This window comes from Lacerta agilis, chromosome 10 (assembly GCF_009819535.1).
Source record: "Lacerta agilis isolate rLacAgi1 chromosome 10, rLacAgi1.pri, whole genome shotgun sequence".
NCBI classification, from domain to species: Eukaryota; Metazoa; Chordata; class Lepidosauria; order Squamata; family Lacertidae; genus Lacerta; species Lacerta agilis.
Window position 1 is genome coordinate 12209240 of NC_046321.1, and position 20756 is coordinate 12229995.

Below are 20756 nucleotides of genomic sequence, written 5' to 3' on the forward strand. Positions count from 1 at the left end.
GGGTGAGCTCCCGTTGCTCTGTCCCAGCTCCTGCCAACCTAGCAGTTCGAAAGCACGCCAGTGCAAGTAGATAAATAGGTACCACTGCGGCAGGAAGGTAAATGGTGTTTCCGTGCGCTCTAGTCCCCATCACGGTGTTCCGTTGTGCCAGAAGCAGTTTGCTCATGCTGGCCACATGACCTGGAAAGCTGTCTGCAGAGAAATGCCGGCTCCCTCAGCCTAAAAGTGAGATGAGTGCCGCAACCCCATAGTCACCTTTGACTGGACCTAACCATCCAGGGGTCCTTTATCTTTAACTCTGACAGGTAGTGGCTCTCAGAGGACACCTGCTGCCCAAGCTTCTCTTGAAGAAGGGGTGTGGGGCCTTTCTTAGCCTATGGACATTCCTTCATGGGCAACTTTCTTTGGGGGGAACCAGGTCAGCAGTGGGCGGGACCAGAGGAGAAAGTAGGCGGAGCAACAGACTCCCACCTTTGTACAGCAAAAGCTACATTCCAGCCACGTTAAACCTAGAAGTGTCCTTCAACCAGATGATCAAGAGGAGTCATCACAGTTCAAAGGGCCACTGAGGCTTGTGGCCTGGTGGGAGTCTTGAGGGCCGTGTCTGTCTCCCGTGCCTGGGGCTCCACACCCCGGTCTTAAGTGGAGATGCTATGGATTGGGTGAGAAACCTTTAGTGTGATCCAAATGGGAAATTATTATTTATTTACTTTTGCAAACCTTTTGCCTCCCCCCCCCCCAAACAGGCATGCTAGAGACACACAGGCAGAAAAGTGAATGAGATACCTCAGGCGGCAACAGAGTATGCAGTATGATCGTTTCTGGCGTGTACGTCCTGCAGATGGACCCCACGCGCTCCCGTTCCTTGGAGCACTCCGTCTCGTCGTCATTCTGCAAGATGTCGCTGCTGTCGCTGTTGTTTGTTTCGTAGTCGGAGGTGGCTTGTGCTGGGTCCTCTGAAAAATGCAAGCCCCAGCTGCCTGTTAGTTGCTGCCAGGGATCAAGCTGGAAACGGAAACAGTTCCTCTGAGCTGTCAAAAGCTGCTTCCTACGCTGCTGTGTGGCTCGCTCTGCCAATCTCCAAATTCGCTCAGGGCAGACAGACAGACAGACAGACAGACAGGGGCCCCTTCTGTACCATGCATTTAGAGCTGCATCGGGCCACTTTAAACAGCTGTGGCTTTCCTCAGGCAATCCTGGGAAGCGTAGTTTGTTAATAAGGGTGCAGAGAATTGTTGGGACATCCCTATTTCCCTCACACAGCTGCAATTCCCAGAGTGCCCTAGGAAAAGGGAATGGATTTTTTTTTTAATGCAAAAAACTCTGGGAATTTTAGTTCTGGGATAAGGTCCCAGGTGAAGTTACAGCAATTTAAAATTACTATCTACCCATATGAATGAGACCCACTCTAATTTGTTTTACTAAAATTTGCACGCACACACACACATATTTGTGTGTGTATACATACAAACACACATATGCTGTGTGTGTTTATACAGATAGACAGAGATATATATACAGCATGTGTGTGTGTGTTATATAAGTGGCAAATGCTTGGATAAAGACAGAGAGCAGTGGCAATAAATTGGCAATTTTAGGGATTCTGCTCCAAATGGAAGCTTTTTTTCTTTTCTTTTCCCTCTTAACTTCAGACACAACTTGCCCACCTGTTCTGTTCAGGGTGTGCGTTCCGCCTTCCCGTCTGCTCTGTGATCCTTCGCCGGGTTCTGCCGGGTTATATGGTCTGCCGCAGCTAGAGCACAGGTCAAAGTACAGACATTGTGTAAAACTAGAGGGGTGAAAATACGGAACAGTTGCCTGATTCACACAGCTTGCAAAGGACCGTGCCCTATATGCGGAGAGCTGGGTGCGTGAAATAGGAATGGAAGAGGAATCCGTTTTAAGCAGATTCATAAAAGGAAACCAGTCTATTGACGTTCACCTGCATCAAACTCTTGCACTGAGCACCCCATTTATGTCCGAGCTGCTTGTGCATTTTCATTTTAAAGCCCAAATAATTATATGCAAAAAATATGTACAACACATATAAGGTCCCATGCAGCACTCTATTTCTACAGCATAACTATAAATATTAATGCATAATTATTTTTATATGGTTACATAAATTGCTGTAGGTTATCTTTTTCTGTGCTAGTTCCTTTAGGAAACATGGATCACATATGTGCATAATGCTATACAGTGGAACCCCGGTTTTCAAACTTAATCCGTTCCAGAAGACCGTTTGGCTTCCGAAAAGTTCGAAAAGGGGCTGGTTGCAAAGTCAATGGGGAAAAATGAAAAACGCGGCTCAGAAGCTGTTCGGCTTCTGAAAATTGTTCAAAAACCGGAGCAGTTACTTCCGGGTTTTTGGCGTTTGGGATCTGAAACGTTCCAAAATGGAGGCGTCCGGGAACCGAGGTTTGACTGTATCCAATGCAGCTGAATGTTGGCAGCTAAAAGAAAGCACTTCACCACACAGCACAGGGTTAAAACTATGGATTGCCATGACCTTAGATGGTCTTCATGGAATTGTAGAGCTGGAAGGTACCCCGAGAGCCATCTAGTCCAACCCCCCTTGCAATGCAGGAATCTCAACTCAAGCATCCATGACAGATGGTCATCTATCTTTAAAAATGGATTGGACAGATTCACTGAGGAGAGGACTATCGATGGCTACTAGCCACGATGGCTATGCTCTGCATCTACAGCTGGAGGCAATAATGTTTCCAAATCCCAGATGCTGGAAACCATAGGAGGGGAAAGAGCTCTCATGCTTGCCGGTCTCCCACAGGCATCTGGTTGGCCACTGTGAGAACAGGATGCTGGACTAGATGGGACCCAGCAAGATATTTTTTATGTTCTCAAACATATAATGCATATAAAATGTGAGAACTGTTCATATTTTAAACTAGACAATGCTGTTGCGCAGTCAAGATAATAGAAACTCATGTATGCTGGCTTAAAATATCACCCTTCTGACTTTCTTTCCCACCAGAATAACACAATGGAGAGAGACTGGAGTACGCAGCAACGAGAGAGCCTGCTAGAACGCCGCACAACTTGCGCGGGTAGAAGTTTAAAAAAAGTGCAATTTTTAAAAAGCGAAAACTCAAACCTGGACACAATTAGGAGTGTTACATAATAGCATTAAGCAAACACAACCTATTGCCACTGAGCTTTTAAGCAAGACCAAAACAGCCTGTTTCTTGGAACCCTTTGTTTCCTTTTTTGGATGTTGCCATGGATCTAGTTCCAAGAAGTCAAAATATAGGACGCAACAGAAAGGCAAGTCCGCCTGGCGAAGGCCAAAGGGACTTGATATTGTCTGAGGGACCTGATGCAGCTGGGGCGAGCTGAAACAATGCGCAGAGTCTTAGCTCAACTCTTCAAATGCTTTAGGGGGCAAGTGGAAGGTTTGGGACAATTCAGGAACCCCAGGACCTTGCGCACGCAAGCTGAGCCACGGTCCCCTTTGCACGGTTCTCCCACCCCACCAAAACACACACATATAGGGTTACAGATAATACTATTGTGTTGTGCAGAACGGAGCCTTGAGGACGAGGGTGGGGAGAAGGAAATGAAAGACGGTCCCAACAAGTGTCAGAGAAGCATCTTACTTGCTGCAAATGGCAGGCGTGGCCACGACAGGCTCCGAAAGGTTAGGGGCGCTCAGGGTGCAACCCAGGATCCTATGGGGCTTCAGCGTTTGCTTAGTGGCAGTGACTGTCGACTCGGGGAATTGTTCGCTGGAGGTCTTGCTGGTGGGGCTGCTGGCTGGAGTGCCGTGGATGGGTGAATGGCTTGGGGAGGTAAGAGGCGAAATATTTGGTGGGATACCTAATAGGAGGAAGAATGACAAAAAATAAAGGGGTATGTATTTAAAGCATTTATATTCCATCTATCCTCCAAGGAACTCAAGCAAGGTTGGTGCTCCTCCTCCCCATTTTATCCTCACAGCAACTCTGAGATATAAAAAGGTAAAAGGTAAAGGAACCCTGGGTGGTTAAGGCAACTACGGGGTTGTGGTGCTCATCTTACTTTTCAGGCCGAGGGAGCCAGTGTTGGTCCACGGACAGCTTTCTGGGTCATGTGGCCAGCATGACTAAACTGCTTCTGGCACAATGGAACACCGTGACGGAGGCCAGAGCTCACAGAAACGCCGTTTACCTTCCCGCCGCAGCGGTACCTATTTATCTACTTGCACTGGTGTTCTTTCGAGCTGCTAGGTTTGCAGGAGCTGGGACAGAGCAACAGGAGCTGACCCTGTCGCAGGGATTCGAACTGCCGACCTTCTGATCGGCAAGCCCAAGAGGCTCAGTGGTTTAAACCTTCCCTGCAGGGCACTTTTTCAGATCAAAATCACTCCGCCCATTTCCAAAAGGTATTGGTTTTTTAAACACGCACTGGAGAGAAAGGTTTTTTTTCTGCTCTTCCCTCCCTTCTTCCCAGCCTGCTGCTGCTCTGATGAAATCTAGAGGCTTCCTTTGGTTGGCTTAAATTTAAAACAAAAATGCAGAGAGATGCTGGTCTGCTGCATTGCTCCTGAGATCCAAAAGAATGGAAGGTCTTTGCCAAGCCCCTTTTGCAGTTGGGGACCATAGGAAGCCAGACCATTGGGTCCATCTGGCTCAGCATTGTCTACACTGACTGGCAGCATTTTCGCAGGGTTTCAGGCAGAGGGCATTCCCAGCCCTACTCTGGAGATGTCAGAGATAGAACCTGGGACCTTCTGCATGGAAAGCATGGATGCTCTACCAATAAGCTACTGTCCTTAACATAGGATGTGAAAGAGCTCTTTGCCACTCAGCTTGCAGGGGAGTAAGCCAGCAATTACAGCTAATACTTCTGGTCTTCCACCTGTGGCTTAATTCAAAGCGCAGTCTGTGCTACAGGTGCAAATATAGCGCAGCTAGGTAAGAAACACACCCTCGGCTCTTCCCCACTGAGTGATTTTGAACAAAGCACACTTAAGATACCACCCCTGTTGTGACCCATAACCTCACAGCGCATCTATGTGCCCAAGAGCCAACCAACCTTGCCGACTTGGCCGCTTGGAATTCAGATGGTTTGCAGCAGACACTGCATAGGAGGCGGAGAATGACCTGCTTTTGGTGAGGTTCATCAGGAGGGAATTGTTCCACGTGTCGGAGCTGTGAAAAGAGAGCAGAGATCAACCGAGGGGTTATAATCAGCTGTTTCTGCTTGGACCAGCGGTGTTAGGACAGAGTGGGGCTCGCCATCTCCTGGAACACAGGAAGAGCCCTGCCTAGCCCATCAGCACCCTGCTTCTCACAATGGCCAACCCGAAAGCAGGACCAGTGAGACATTTCACCACCACAATTCTACTGCACCCATTGTAAGTGGAGGCCAAGATGTTTGACTTAGGAGTCTATCATTGCTATACCATGGTGTGGTGTTCACACAGGGTCCCCGGACGTTTAATGGTCTATTGATCCCTGAGCCGCAACAGTCCCTCTTTCCCGCTGCCACCAACCAGGTACTCCCTGGTAAATCACTGAGTCCAGTCAGTTTTTAAAAGTGAACCAAAAAAACAAGTTTATTTCTCAAAACATTAACAATTTTATGGTTTCTCAGATAATATCCTGTCAGTATCTTAACTTTAGTTCCTATGCTGGCCTATACCGTCCTATACCTTCCTAATACCTTCTGCCTGATTATCTCAACTGCCTGACTGATTCCTCTTAACAAATTTTCTCACTCTCACACAAGACTAAACCAACCCACAGACTCAACTTCTCTTCAGACTTCTCTCTTACTCATCTGATCTGATCTGACTAAGAACCTCTGTGCTTAATCTTATAACATCCCTGACTCCGCCCCCTGGGTTCTCATTGGACAGTCAGTTAACTCTTTCACTCTCATACTGGGATGACATCACCAGCATAAGAGGGCACACGCCACACATGGTCATATAATTCATGATGTTGTTTTGTGAAAGAACCCGAGACCAGTGCTATCTCTGACCAAGGTAAGCTACTTTTCCGGGGGGGGGGGAGTGGCAGGGGAAATTCCGCAGTTGCTTCCCCAAATGATTGCATAATGTTCAAAGGAGGAAGACTAGATGAACAGATGTACCTATGGATACCAAACGCAGCTGGCTAATGCCCCTTGTCTGCCAATGAATGTCCAATTAAAAACACTGAGAAATACACTCCTTGCCTCCAACCTATCCCTGATATTATGCCTCTGTGCCTGGTGTTCTTGCTCCTCTGCTGCTGTCATAGATATTAACCCCTGCAAATTTTGGATCATGCACTTACTTCTGGCCCAACTGGATTGGCAATCCGTTGCTCTTCTCCAGCTCTCCCACTCCTCCTCTACCTATTTGATATCGCCTCCCAATTGTGGAATGGGTCAAGGCAATGGCTGGGACTCTATGTTTTAAAAGTGTGAGAGCACTAGTTAGATGTATGCGTGGGAGTAAAGAATTTTAGAGGCGATTGGTTAAACTTTTTTGGGAGAAAAGGATTTCCATTCCCAATCTGAGAATAGGATCTGTTCCTTTTCATTATATGCCAAAAAAGCATAATTAATCCTTCAACTGCAGGCTAAAGATATCCTTTTCAATCAGATCTGACACTTATAAAGCAACAATTATTTGGATGAATCAATTTAAAGTGTGATAACTGAATGCTCATTTAATTGGATAAGAGTTTTCAATTTTATGAAATTGTCCATGAGAGATTATCAAATGGTTTTTACCACCCTTTTTATTTCCATGTTTCACTTTCTGAGATACACAGTGGGGTTATTTACTCTCTGGTGTCGTCAGTCATTTGAATAATTCCCTCCTTTACTGATTATCTGGGAGACAAGGCCAGGGACGGAAAAAGGAATTGCAGCAGCACTTGAGGGCTTGACTCAACTTTTCACCTTTGCTGGAGCAACATCTGAGCTAGTTAGTTTCTGTCCAAGGTCCTGCAGAATATGCTTTTTAGTTAAGTTTCTGCCCTGTTGATAATCTCCTTTAAGTCCAATTGGGAATCTCTGTGGGACCTTGGCATGATCCCAGAGCAGGAGATCTACGAGAACGGTGGCCTTAGTCTTTGTGATTACACCATCAAAAGACAAGTGATAATCCAATCCAAAACACCTACTGTTTCCAGGAAGAAGTCAACACTCTTAAGGTTCTCAGATGCTATGGAGAATCACAGGACTTTTTGTCATTGAACCGCCCTCACACACAATTATTTCCTCACCCGGATGATGAAGTATCATGAAGTTTGATGCTAGCACTGCGGTCTCTTCTCACTGGAGCGGGCTCCAAAGTGGGCAAGCCAGTTGCAGATGTGGTTGTTGTCCAAGTGGACGACACTCGTCGCAAAAGACCTGGGGGCAGGCTTTTCCGGAAGCGCTAAGGATAAGACAGGAAGACTTTTCAACTGGGTAGTATTTCGTCAGCAGTTACTGGCAGCCAGTTTGCAAAGAAAACATTGTGAATGGGGTGGGGAGGAGAGGGAAAGAATTATTTTTAAATGAGTATTCTGTTAGCTTCTTCTAGCTTGTATAAGATTACTGTATAAACTTAGAGGGGGGTTGAATGGCTGTGACTATTACAAAGTGACCCTGCACTTCTGAATTTCCCATAATACTACTGACTGGTAGTCAACAGCACTCAGGGTGGCATTGGGCTTGCTTGTGAGCCCTTGTGGAGTAGTGGTATGAGTGCTGGACTAATATTAGTGAAACCTGGGTTCAAATTCTGACTCAGCCGCAAATAACAAGGTTATTGGATGACTTTGGGCCAGCCCTTGTCTTTCAGCCTAATATATCTCACAGGGTTGTTGTGAGTATAAAAGGTGAGGGGACTGTGCATGCCGCACCCTGAAGCATCTATTTTCACCCAGAATGTATTTTCTTACACTCACAGAATTAACACCCGAGGAGAAGAAAAATCAACATTTCCCACAACCTGAAAGAGGAATGCTTACCTTGGGAATAGTCAGCTTTTCTCCCTTCTCTGAGCATTCCTCTGAGTCAGAACAGGTGTAGTTCTCATTGAAAGATGCCAAAGGGTTGATCCTCGGTTTGTGGATGGCTTGGAAGGTTAGCTGCGTGTTGAGCAGGTTGCTCACTGCCCGAAGGGAGGTGCAGACGTTTGGTGGTAAGGAAGGATCTGCCAGGAGGTCTGTAATGAGTCCGTGAGCCTCTCCCATGACTGCAATGTCAACTGTAATACTAGTGCCCGAAGACTGGAAGTAGAGAAAGAGCAAAGCTTTAGCAAAACAGAAAGTCAGGAAATGGCTAAATCAGAACCCAAACCAAGATGATCTCTGCACTGCAAAGTTTGCCCTCATTTATGCCATATTCAATACTGTGTTGGAGATTTAAAATTTGTTATGTACAATGCCCTGAAATCCATTTTGGGGAAAGGATGTGCTGCATACATTCTTAAAATAAATACTGCATATCTCAACGCTCTCATATACCACTGAAAGAGGAAATGTATACCTTGCCAATGCAATTCACAGGATTTACAGAAGCATATTGTTTGTGTGTGTGTGTTTCGCAGATGAATAAAGATGACAAACACATGTTTTCCTGGTGCAGACATACCAAATGTTTAGCAACCGAAGGGGGTGTACCAACAAATAGATGATAGCCCTCCTTATTGCTTTCATACATGCAAATACTCGGCACAAGGGTCAACTCTCCTGGTGCTATGTTTACCTGTATGTTTTGCAAAATGTGCAACTTGACACCTGCCCACCATAGAGTAAGGTTCCACATCCTTGCCATCAGCCACCAATGATATGGACTGAGCATGGGAGGCTCTTTGGGTGATGAGCAGGACACAAATTGTGCAGTTACAGGTGGGTAGCCGTGTTGGTCTGCCATAGTCAAAACAAAATCAAAAATTCTTTCCAGTAGCACCTTAGAGACCAACTGAGTTTGTTCTTGGTATGAGCTTTCGTGTGCATGCACACTTCTTCAGATACACTGAAACAGAAGTCACCAGATCCTTAAATATAGTGAGGGAGTGGGGAGGGGTATTGCTCAGAAGGGTGGTGGGAATGGGTGATCAGCTGATAGGTGTGGAAAACCTGTTGACGACCCACCACCCTTCTGAGCAATACCCCTCCCCACTCCCTCACAAATTGTGCAGTCAGCTGAATGCTACAGGTGAGGTAGGGATGGATGGAGCAAATTTAATGACCAGAGTCCCCCATGCATGTACACTGTATACTGTTCTATTTTATCCTGATTGTCCCCTTGATGTGTTCTCCAGGGTCAAGACACATCTGATGTGACATCTAGCTTGGTCCTTTGTACAGGGGCAGCTTCATATGCTTGTGTGAGTTAAACTGCAGGTTGTGTGGATCCGGCAGTGCAAACGCAATCATATATTGTTGCTTGCCCCAGGTTTGCCAGTATAATCCAAGAGTTGATTAGAGTGTGGTGCTGATAACACCAAGGTTGCAGGTTCGATCCCTGTACCGGACAGCCATATATTTGCAGGGCGTTAGATGAAATGATCCTCAGGTTCCCTTCCATCTCTATTATTCTATGCATGTCCAAAGGATGTTACCGTAGAGCTCCAGGAAGCTGTTTGTAGGGCATAATATTATGTTGAATGACTGGGAGAGATTGTGGGGGAAAAGGTATGACATTTACTGCTTGCAACGCATTGAAAGAGAATATGTGGGAAATGATGTGTAGATGGTATTAAACACCTGTGAAATTGGCAAAAATGCACCATGTATCTGATAATAAGTGTTGGAAATGTAAGGAAAAAGAAGGTACCTTTTACCACATGTGGTGGACTTGCCCCAAGATAAAAGACTTCTGGGAAAAAAATTATAATGAACTGAAAAAGGTGTTCAAAAATACCTTTATTAAAAAGCCAGAAGCCTTTTTGCTTGGAATTGTAGGAGACGAGATCCCAAAGGAAGACTATACATTCTTTTTGTACGCCACAACAGCAGCTAGGCTATTAATAGCCAAATTCTGGAAAATGCAAGAGATGCCTACGATAAATGACTGGCAGATAAAGATGCTGGAATATATGGAACTTGCCAAGATGACTGGAAGGATTCGCAACCAGAAAGAGGAGAGGGTGGAAGAAGACTGGAAGAATTTTAGAGAGTATTTGAAGAAGTATTGTAATATATAATGTATCCTTACAGATAGGTTTTTGGTAATATATATGATTTAACTTTTGGTCAAAATTAATTGGTTTTCTTTTTATTAAAATTTAAGATTTTAGAAGAGGAACTTGCTATAAGAGATAATTGGACAATGTAGCTCAGAGAGGGGGACTGAGGGAAGTCCCCACACAATGGAAAATAGCAATGTGATAGATCGTGAAATTTTTAAGTCTTGTTTGTATGTTGTGCTTTGTTTGTTGTTGTTTTCTAAAAAACACAATAAATATTATTTTTAAAAAAGGAAGTTGTTTTCCTTCAGCCCACTGTGGCAGGACCCACAGCAGCTTTAGCCAAAATTTGTCGATTCATTTGACTGGAGGGTTTGCAACCTTTTCCTAACACGAAACAAGTTCACCAAGCAGACAAGGCGACCCTGGTCATTCTACATCTCCTATCAATCAAGCTCTCTGGCAGGCCACAGGGCCGCATGCACGCACATGGGCGCGCGCACAAACACACGCACAGAGAAAAGAAACAATGAAAAGGGTTAAGATAGACTTCAGGTTATTGGCATGCAGGGTGCAAACCGAGGAACAGGCGGGCAGCTGTGCCTGGCTTGTCTTTGCCCTTTATAAAATAACAGCCCAACCATAAATCATGATTCGATATAGTTTCCAAGTCACATCATGAACTCCCTGGCCAAGTGTCTTAAAACAAAATTAAAAGTAAACACAGCTCCTTTCTCTCCTACCCCAGCCTCCCGACTCTTTTAATTTCCAAAAAGCCTTGAGCAGCACATGCCGGCAGCTTTGGTGGAAATAACAGGTTATTTTAGAATTTGCAGACAAGTCTCCGTAGGGATTTTTATCCCAAAGATTAAGCAGGGTTGAAAAACATGCTCCATATACTTGTTTGACACGTTTCTCAGAAGAAGGATGGGGGCTCTTCTGCAAAAGGCAAAGAAGGGCTGTTGACTTTGGAGACCCTATAAGGGTGATCTGTAGCTTTGCCCAAGGAAGAGTTTGCGTGCCATCTCTGTAACTCTGTAACTCATGTCAAGCTGACCCAGCTGTACCATTTGGAAACTATTTAAGTGTTTGTTTACTTTTTAAAAATTGGTATAGTATTTACCTCATAAGAACCTATTAGCAGTGCATGATCTTCTCCTCCAGGTTTGGAGTCCTGGACTCCATTACCTGACAAAAGAGGCACCTGACTCCTAGTCCCGGCAAAGGAATAGTATCCGCAATATACAAAATACTACTAAAGAATCCCACAAACCCCCTAGACACAATCAAGAGACAATGGGAGGACGACATAAGATACGAAATCAACCCCACCCAATGGACCAGAATGTGGTCTAAACCCCCCTTTAAATCCATATCAACAAAAAGAAGGGAATTCACCCTAAAACTAACCTACAGGTGGTATCTAACACCAAGAAATTTAGCACAAATACGCCCAGGAACCTCACCAAAATGCTGGAGAGGATGCACATTCATGGGCATATACTTCCACATGTGGCGGGAGTGCCCCAAAATCCAAACATTCTGGACAACAACCATACGCGAAATATGCAAAATAACCAAACAAGTGCTAGAAACCACCCCAGAACTGGCTTTACTAAACATCTTCCAAGACAATAATGCCCACTTACAACACAAGGAACTCATAATCCATCTACTCTCAGCAGCCAGAAACATCATAACCAGTCACTGGAAAGACCTATCAGGAGTAAGTATGGACCAATGGTACCAAGTAGTATGGGAAACAGCCCTACTAGAAAAATTAACCAGCAACCTAAAACTAGCACGGGAACAAACAGAAGACACCTTCACCCCCTAATGGTCCCCCTTCATCACACACACAGCCCAACAAGACAATGACAAAAATCTACCAACAGCATACAAATCAATATGGCTAACCTGATCCAAAACACCCACCCACCCCACTCACACAGGAAACCAAAGATCACCACAGCCAACCACAAATGAACAATCACACCCTACCCCAATCCCAACCTCTCACCGCCACAGAAACACAAGCAAGCAACAAAGAACCAACACGAACGACGCTGACACCAAATCCTACATATATTAAGGAAAATAGAAAAATCATCTCCCCACCCCACCCTCCCCCATCCCACCCACCTCCTTCCCCCTTCTCTCCCTAATGTCTCAACAACCAAAACTGATCTGTAAAAGTGTTATATGGAAAAATACGAGAGACATTACACACACTTCTGTAAACCAAGAAAATCTTTAATAATAAAAAGAGGCACTTGACTCCTAGTCCCTGACACTTAACCAGGGTCAAGACAACAAACCACAGAGAGTGCTAACCAGGGTTAACAGTAATGTCCGCATCAGGATTCTGCCACCAGAACCCTGGTTCTTTGAAATTCTGTGTTCCAAAGATCGGGAGAAGTGTCACTAATAACACTGCAATTAATCAATCGCGCCTTACTGTTGGAACTAACTTCCCCACCTCCGCTTCCGTGACGATGGGATGGGACTTACTTTTCAGAGAGAACATTCCCTCCAACTGATCTGTAAAGGTGCCCAATTTTGGCTTCCACTGACATTTCACTTAAAATTAATCTCTACCTTTGCTAATAAAAGGACTATGCAATGATTTACCTGTGTGTTAAGCTTAAAGATGGAGTCAGGCCACTGGTCCATTCATCATCTGCATTGATGGACAGGGGTCTCTCCCTACTTGGAGATGCCAAGGAATGAACCCAAGACCATCTACATGTGAAGCAGATGCTAAGTCATTTCACTATTTTTATTTTTATTTTTTTGCTTTCCAAGAGATCTGCTATTTACACAGAACCTAACACAGCCTCATCTGAATGTCTGCTGCCTCCTCTTGCCCTCCATCTTAACAGGGCAAGCCTAACACAATTTAGCTTGAAGCAAGCCCCATTGAATTCAACATGGTGTACTTCTGGGAAGACACTGTACAACATGATTGCACAGTAAGACTTTTACAATGCAGAGAATAGCCCTCCAATTTTATTTTAATTTTGCTTTGTTTATCATCTAGCCAGATGAATAGTTCTGGAGAAACTCAAAAGCTTGCAAATGATTTTCTTTCATTCTTTCTTTTCACATTTTGGTTGGCCAAATAAAGATTTGGCCTAAATGTGGATTTTGGGATAATTTGGAGACCACATTGGATTTTTTATGTTCTGGTTGTTTTTGGACAAAAGCAACAAATCATAACGTTTCCAGTCTGACGATCTCAGGCCTTAGACTTGTCCCATTTTGAGATGAGACGAAGAGATTGTCAAGGGTTAGGAATTTCCTGTGTAGCCGGAAACACAGTTGCCATCCAACCTCCCTTAATATTCAGCATCCGAGAGGGAAGGGAGGGGGCAGTGCATAAGATAAAAGAATCAGCATATATATGGAGAGAGAGAGAGAGATTCACTTTTCTTACAATGTAGAGGACAGAAGGGATTATATATCCATAATGGGATTTAAGATTGCTTTAAATAAGGCACCCCAAACTCGGCCCTCCAGATGTTTTGGGACTACAACTCCCATCATCCCTAGCTAACAGGACCAGTGGTCAGGGATGCTGGGAATTGTAGTCCCCAAACATCTGGAGGGCCGAGTTTAGGGATGCCTGCTTTAAATCATGCATTGAATTTAGCATGATTCCCTCTTTGAGAACCTGGCCTTGGTCTCCTTCATAGCCCCGTTCAATTTGTAAAAAATTGAGATGCTTATAAATTGATAACTTGAAACAATCAAGCGGGGATGGAAAAGGAAAAGACAAGAGAGAAATAATGGCAACTTATCCTTTTTCTAAACTTGAATTGTGCTGCCCAGCAAATGTTAGCCTAGAGGAGATGGAAGAGGGGAATGCCAATGAGACACAGTTGCTCCGCTGACTAACACAAAACCCGAAAGACATTTGCTAGCATGGGGCAGGGTGATGGAAAGGACATGGGAGATGACGATTGGGTGGGGGAAGGTACATGAGAAACTCTACCCTGGGGCAGAATTTTAACAAGTTACATTTCCATTTCAGAGATCCCGTCACTACAATATTCATCTAACACCATTTACGATATTTTTCTGTGCATAACACGCCCCCATTTATAAGACGACCCCTGTTTTGGGGGTCTCCAATTTAATGGCCCAGAGTTGTTGAGCTTTTTTGGGGAGGATGCCAAAAATCACTCACCAGAAGCCACAAAGACTTTGCACGCTCGCCACCAGCAGCCAGCAAGCACACAGACAATTGCCGCAGCGGCAGCCTGTCCACATCAGCCCTTGCCGCAGCCACCAATCACCAACCCAATTGCCGCAGCAGTAGCCAATCCACAGCAGCCCTTGCCGCAGCCACCAATCGCCCACCCTATTGCCACTGACAGGTGTGGTGCAGTGGTTAAGAGCGGTAGACTCGTAATCTGGGGAACCGGGTTCGCTTCCCCGCTCCTCCACATGCAGCTGCTTGGTGACCTTGGGCTAGTCACACTTCTCTGAAGTCTCTCAGCCCCACTCACCTCAGAGTGTTTGTTTTGGGGGAGGAAGGGAAAGGAGAATGTTAGCGCTTTGAGACTAAAGCAGGATATCAAATCCAAACTACTCTTCTTCTTCTTCTTCTTCTTCTTCTTCTTCTTCTTCTTCTTCTTCTTCTTCTTCTTCTCCTCCTCCTCCTCCTCCTCCTCCTCCTCCTCCTCCTCCTCCTCCTCCTCCTTCTCTCAGGGTGGGATGGAGTGAGGTGAGTTGCAACCTTGTCTTATACAGGGGAAAGTACGGTAACTTGGGAACCCGAGGATCTACCTTCTACCGACTGAAACCACTGGTCCTTCTCTCTCAGTGTTATCTATACTGACTGACTCTTGAGGGTTTCAGACAGGGGTCTTAATCCTAGCTCTACCTGGAGATGATTGAACCTGGGACCAGGCCTGGCCCACCCATGAGACAGGGTGAAACAGCAGCCTCGGGTTGGTGGAGAAGCAGCATCAGAGGCCGGTGCAGCAGTGGCAAGGGGGGTACTTTCTGTTTCGCCTCAAGCTGTGAAACGGGATGTGCCACCCCTGCCTGGAATATTCTGCTGAGCTAGGACCAACGCCTTATGAAAGAGGGAGAACAAAATAAATCAAGTTTTCCTGCCCTACCTAACCATAATGCTGAATTCCAACTTCAGGCTTCAGAAATGTCTTAGATTTTGCAGCGCGACCCAGCCAACTGAACTCAAGTGGCACTGTTTACAAACGGCAATATTAATAGGGGCACTAAAGAAACACGATTATAATCACTTTTCGTTATTTATTGAAGAGAGAGAATTCTCAAGAGTCTCATTTCCTCTCTCCCAGAAATGTCTTCAGGCGTCTTAAGACACCCTGGCATCACTGAACGAAAACAAGCAAAATAAATAAATAAATAAATAAATAAATAAATAAATAATAATAATAATATCCCAAAACAAATGCAAGCTTTGAAATCAGACAAACAAGCCCTTTGTTTTGAATGAAGAATAAGAAAAAGAAGAGTGTTGGGAGGCCTTTCTCTGCAGAGAAACAAAAGCAAGAAAGAATGACTTAATTTAGTAAAGGTTTGAAAAAAACAACAACTTTTGACTCATCTCTCTCACAGAGTAAATGTTAAAATGCCAAAATTGGCTAATTAAGCTGCTAAGTGATGCCTGGTGTTTTTGACACATGGCTTAGAAGGATAATTAAGATCAACGGGTCAATGGGAAAAGGCAGAATAAATGCCTTTGCAATGCCTTTCACAATGGGAACCACCAGATGGAGCACTTGAACATACCGTGTTTCTCCTAAAATAAGACACCGTCTTATATTTTTTTTCGCTCAACAAAACACAGTATGGCTTATTTTCAGGGCATGTCTTATTTTAACCGTGTCGCATCAGTACGCTGCATAGCCACGCCTCTCCAGGCTGTTTTAATGGGAGGTACCACGTCACTATGGCTTATTTTCGGGGTATGGCTTATTTTTGGGGAATGGCTTATATTTCGTAAATGCATAGAAATCCTGCCATGGCTTATTTTATGGCTATGTCTTATTTTAGGAGAAACAGGGTAATACAGTATTACAAGTTCCAGTAAAACCTCTCTTTCATTGCTTAAGTTGTTTGCTGGACAGAAAGTGGGGGGGAAGCTATTTTTAAAAGTTTTTTTTCCCTTCAAATCTCATGTTCACTCTTTCTGAAAAATAACCATCAGTTACTTGAGAGTGAGAGCACAGGTTTGTAAATCTGTTAAGTCTTTTAAGATTCACATCTAGTGCCCTTTTAAAACGTGTTGTGGACGGAGGGATTCCTGGATTGCCTTTTTCTTTTTATTATGTATTTTTTAAAAACATATTGTGAATTAATATTGTGAACCACCTGGCGATCTATGTATATAGGGCGATTTCATTATCAATAAAAATTTGTTATTAATAAAACAATTTATTTTATTATTATTAATTTTAAAGTAATAATTTTATTATTAATAAAATTTGTTGGGTTGTTGTTGGGAAACTGAAACAGGACGAAATAAGACTGTTCATAATTCCAGGAGCATCTGTTTGGTCACTGAAGAAAAAGCCAACGCTGGACCAGGTGGACTATGGAGTACAGTTTGTATGTTCATTGAACTACAAACTGGCAAAAAGGATGATGTACCAAAAAGCATAAAGGCTTCTATGGCCACAAAAATCAATGGGAAAAATAAACCTTGCCGCTCAAAGATGATGAACGAATTACTTGCACCTGCATCATTTCTTGCTTGCAATCATATACTTGTGGCGTTTGCGAGTGCACCTTATGTGAACTCGACATTCTGTTCCAGCAGAAAGGAAAGAGACAAGGAGAAGGGGTGGAAGCGATTGATGGGACCCCCTGGCTCTGGAATTCGCTCCCTTGTTGCACAACCATGTGCTATGATATATACATGGGTAACTGAAGGACATCGTGTTTTTGGTGGTACAAACAGATGTTGCAATCAGCCAGCCAGATGTGCTGAACGAGTCTTTCTGTTGACCCTGGTCTAAACATTGCTGGCCCATCCTAATATACCCAACCAACTCTTGTCTGCAGGTCTTTCCTCTCTCGTACTCACACACACCCCAGCCATGAACGGAAGTGACAACACTGGGAACAATACTAAGTCACACCTCTGTTCTATCTAGCTCTACACAAACCTGCTTATAAACACATATCAGGAGTAAGTAAGTAATTAAAAATTAAGAAAAGCCCACGAGTGACAGCTTCTGCAGCCACTTTTCCTCTTGGTTATTCCTGAATCAAACTCGCGTGAGTTAAACCTCCCAACAAGGAAGCGCCTCTTAAGTGAAACAGGCCAGAGAATTGTAGAATTGTAGAGTTGGAAGGGACCCCAAGGGTCATCTAGTCCAACCCCTGCAATGCAGAAATCTCGAATTAGATCATAAATGACTAATGGCCGTCTGACCTCTGCTTGAAAACCTCCAATGCAGGAAATTCCACCAACTTCCACAGAATAGTCTGTTTCACTATTGGACAGTTCTTCAATATGGTACTGAATGGCACCTCCCACCATCTGCCTGTCCCCTATAAAATCTTTCCGGTTAGGAATGCTCATTACTATGAGCAATAATGGGGTCTCTGGCAACCACAGTTCAAGAAGGATACTGACAAGCTGGAACGTGTCCAGAAGAGGGCAACCAAAATGGTCAAAGGCCTGGAAACAATGCCTTATGAGGAACGGCTTAGGGAGCTGGGTATGTTTAGCCTCGAGAAGAGAAGGTTAAGGGGTGATATGATAGCCAAGTTCAAATATATAAAAGGATGTCATATAGAGGAGGATGAAAGGTTGTTTTCTGCTGCTCCAGAGAAGCGGACATGGAGCAATGGATTCAAACTACAAGAAAGAAAATTCCACCTAAACATTAGGAAGAACTTCCTGACAGTGAGAGCTGTTTGACAGTGGAATTTGCTACCAAGGAGTGTGGTGGAGTCTCCTTCTTTGGAGGTCTTTAAGCAGAGGCTTGACAGCCATCTGTCAGGAATGCTTTGATGGTGTTTCCTGCTTGGCAGGGTGATGGACTGGATGGCCCTTGTGCTCTCTTCCAACTCTATGATTCTATGATTCTATATGAGCTTTGATAGGCTGCCTTTACCTTACTTTTGCCTACCTCCATCCCCATCCCCTCCTCCATATTTGACAAGAACTGGGTCTGCCAGCCACTCCCTTTTGATGTGTGACCATTATTTTATGCTTCTCTTCCCTCTGAGTATTCCCCACGCTCTTGCATAGCAAAGAAACACAACCAGTATGTTTACGACAATGGCAGGGAGCTATAGGCCTGAGGGCCGAATGTGGTCCTCCAAATCGATCTATCCGGCCCCTGGCATGCTATGTGCACTGCAACTGTTTCTGGAGCAACACACTCCTCTCCGGCCCTGCTCTAGACCATCATGCTGTGCTTTCTTCTGACGAGAATGTGCCCTGGCAACGCCTCTTCCTTGCTCGGATGCAGGATAGAGAGGCTTGTGTGGAAACTAGCCTACCGTAGGAAGGTAAAAAGTGCATTTATTGATGCATCCACTTTTACAAGTGTCCATGCCTGGTTGTCCATGAGAGAAGGTGGCCCTTAGGATGAAAAAGGCTCCCCACTCCCGGATTACAGGATCAGCTGCATGCGAAAAGGTTTCTCTGCTAGAAAATAAAGGATTTCATAATAAACAGCAGAGTTCATCTGTTATGTACCCTGTATTAGAACAGCAACACAAGCAGGTTGACTGATAAACAAAACATAAAGACTCCCTTCCTCCTCCTCCATCTCTCCCAAAAGACGAACCGTCAAGAGTCTACGGTGCAACTTTCCCCATTTAAAGCTCCCAGCTGCAAGATCTTGCTTTCGCATAATGACGGTTACAGAAAGAGGGTCATTGTTTTTAGGGCTGGGTGGTTTTTTTAAAGACGCGGGTCGAACCTGACAGGCTGCGGGAACCTGCGACCAGCAAGTGGGATTATCTGCCTCCTCACACGAAGGAAAATGCTTGACGTCAGTGTTTCATTGGTCCAGGGCCCCTCTGGAAAGCGGGGACACTTTGCTTTGGGCTTAGCACCTGGAAGGGGCACCAGGTGAGGGGCAGGAAAGGGAGGGCATTCTGCCCTGGGAGTCCTGGTAATTTAAGATTGCACAGAAGGCAAAGCAAATAACCGTCTCTGCGGATTCCACACTCCAAAGGTCACCCAGAGTGTCATGAAAATCTTAATATTTAACTGCGGCAAAGGGAAAGACTCGAGATGAGGCACTGAATTCCAAATGTTGCCGTTGATTCTTTCTTTTTTTCTTTTTAAGTCAGAAATTTAACTAGGTTAAAAAGAACTCCTCGCCCTACATATCAACACTGGTGCATCCTGAATGCACAAAATCTAAAGGCTTAAGACAGGATGTTGGTTTCCACTGGGAATTCACGGTTAGGCAGATGGATTTTGCGCATGCTCAGAGCCTGACAGAACATCTTAGTTGCAGGCATGGAGGATTTTTCCTCTCAGGCTGGATCGGCAGAGGCCCTGGGCTCGTTTGTTTTATTTTTTAATTTCTTTGTTTTCTGCCTTGGCTCACTGGGTGAGGTCACCTTGAGCAAATCTGCTATGTAAGCATCCCTCTATAGCACAAAGGAACATAGGAAACTATGGTTAAGAAGAGTTTGGATTTGATATCCCGCTTTTCACTACCCGAAGGAGTCTCAAAGCGGCTAACATTCTCCTTTCCCTTCCTCCCCCCACAACAAACACTCTGTGTGGTGAGTGGGGCTGAGAGTCTTCAGAGAAGTGTGACTGGCCCAAGGTCACCCAGCAGCTGCATGTGGAGGAGCGGAGACACAAACCCGGTTCCTCAGATTACGAGTCTACCACTCTTAACCACTACACCACACTGGCTCTCCACAACATTAACATAAGAAGAGTCATGCTGGACCAAACCACTACAGCATCCAGTTCTCACAGTGGCCAACCAGGTGCCCATGGGAAGCCCACAAGCAGGACCTGCAAATTGCACACTATCCCCACCATCAAATGGGAAATGGTCCCAACCCTACCTGGAGATGCTGATGAAGGAACCAGAGACCTTGTGCACCCAAAGCACAAACACCGGCACTGAGCTACGGTCCTTCCCCATCAGGTGGCTATTTGAGCTGGACCAAGGAGAGCTGGGAATGAACCCAAAGCTACTTTGCCTGCCTGAAAGAGGGGTCTCTCTTTTTCACCAGTGGCCTTGAGCAAACTTCTGTGGGCCTGGCTTCCCTGTGGCAATAACCAGGAACAGATGGCCTGCAAAAAGTTGCAACCGGAGGAGACGGTTAGCCTAACCCCCTGCTAAGTAACTGAGAATGAAGACCAGTTTCTCTGCAGTTTATCACCAGGACCTGACAAGCGAGCTGCAAACCTCTTCGCTCCACAAGCTGCCACTGCAGCAGCAAATCACAAAAGCCCTTGGCACAGGAGATGTCGCGATAAGACCAGAGCGGAGGTCACCGCTCAACAGCAGCGACAGCTAGCAAACAACAGAAAACCTACATAAACAATGCTGACACCAAACCCTACTCATATCAAGTAAAAAAGAAACACAGTCACCTCACCCCACCTACCTCCCCGTGCCACCCACCTCTTCCCCCCTTCCCCCCTTTCTTT

General features: G+C 45.0%; 1 protein-coding gene across 1 annotated transcript in view; it reads right to left on the reverse strand.

Annotated features, from left to right (window-relative positions):
• PDE3A (phosphodiesterase 3A) overlaps nt 1-20756 on the reverse strand; it is a 260491-nt gene that overhangs the window by 20911 nt on the left and 218824 nt on the right. Inside the window, exons 3-8 of the mRNA XM_033161457.1 lie at nt 7953-8213; nt 7221-7375; nt 5035-5150; nt 3618-3837; nt 1668-1753; nt 787-956 (exon numbers count right to left, since the gene is read on the reverse strand). Coding sequence (XP_033017348.1) covers nt 787-956; nt 1668-1753; nt 3618-3837; nt 5035-5150; nt 7221-7375; nt 7953-8213 — 1008 coding nt within the window. The remainder of the gene's footprint in view (nt 1-786; nt 957-1667; nt 1754-3617; nt 3838-5034; nt 5151-7220; nt 7376-7952; nt 8214-20756) is intronic.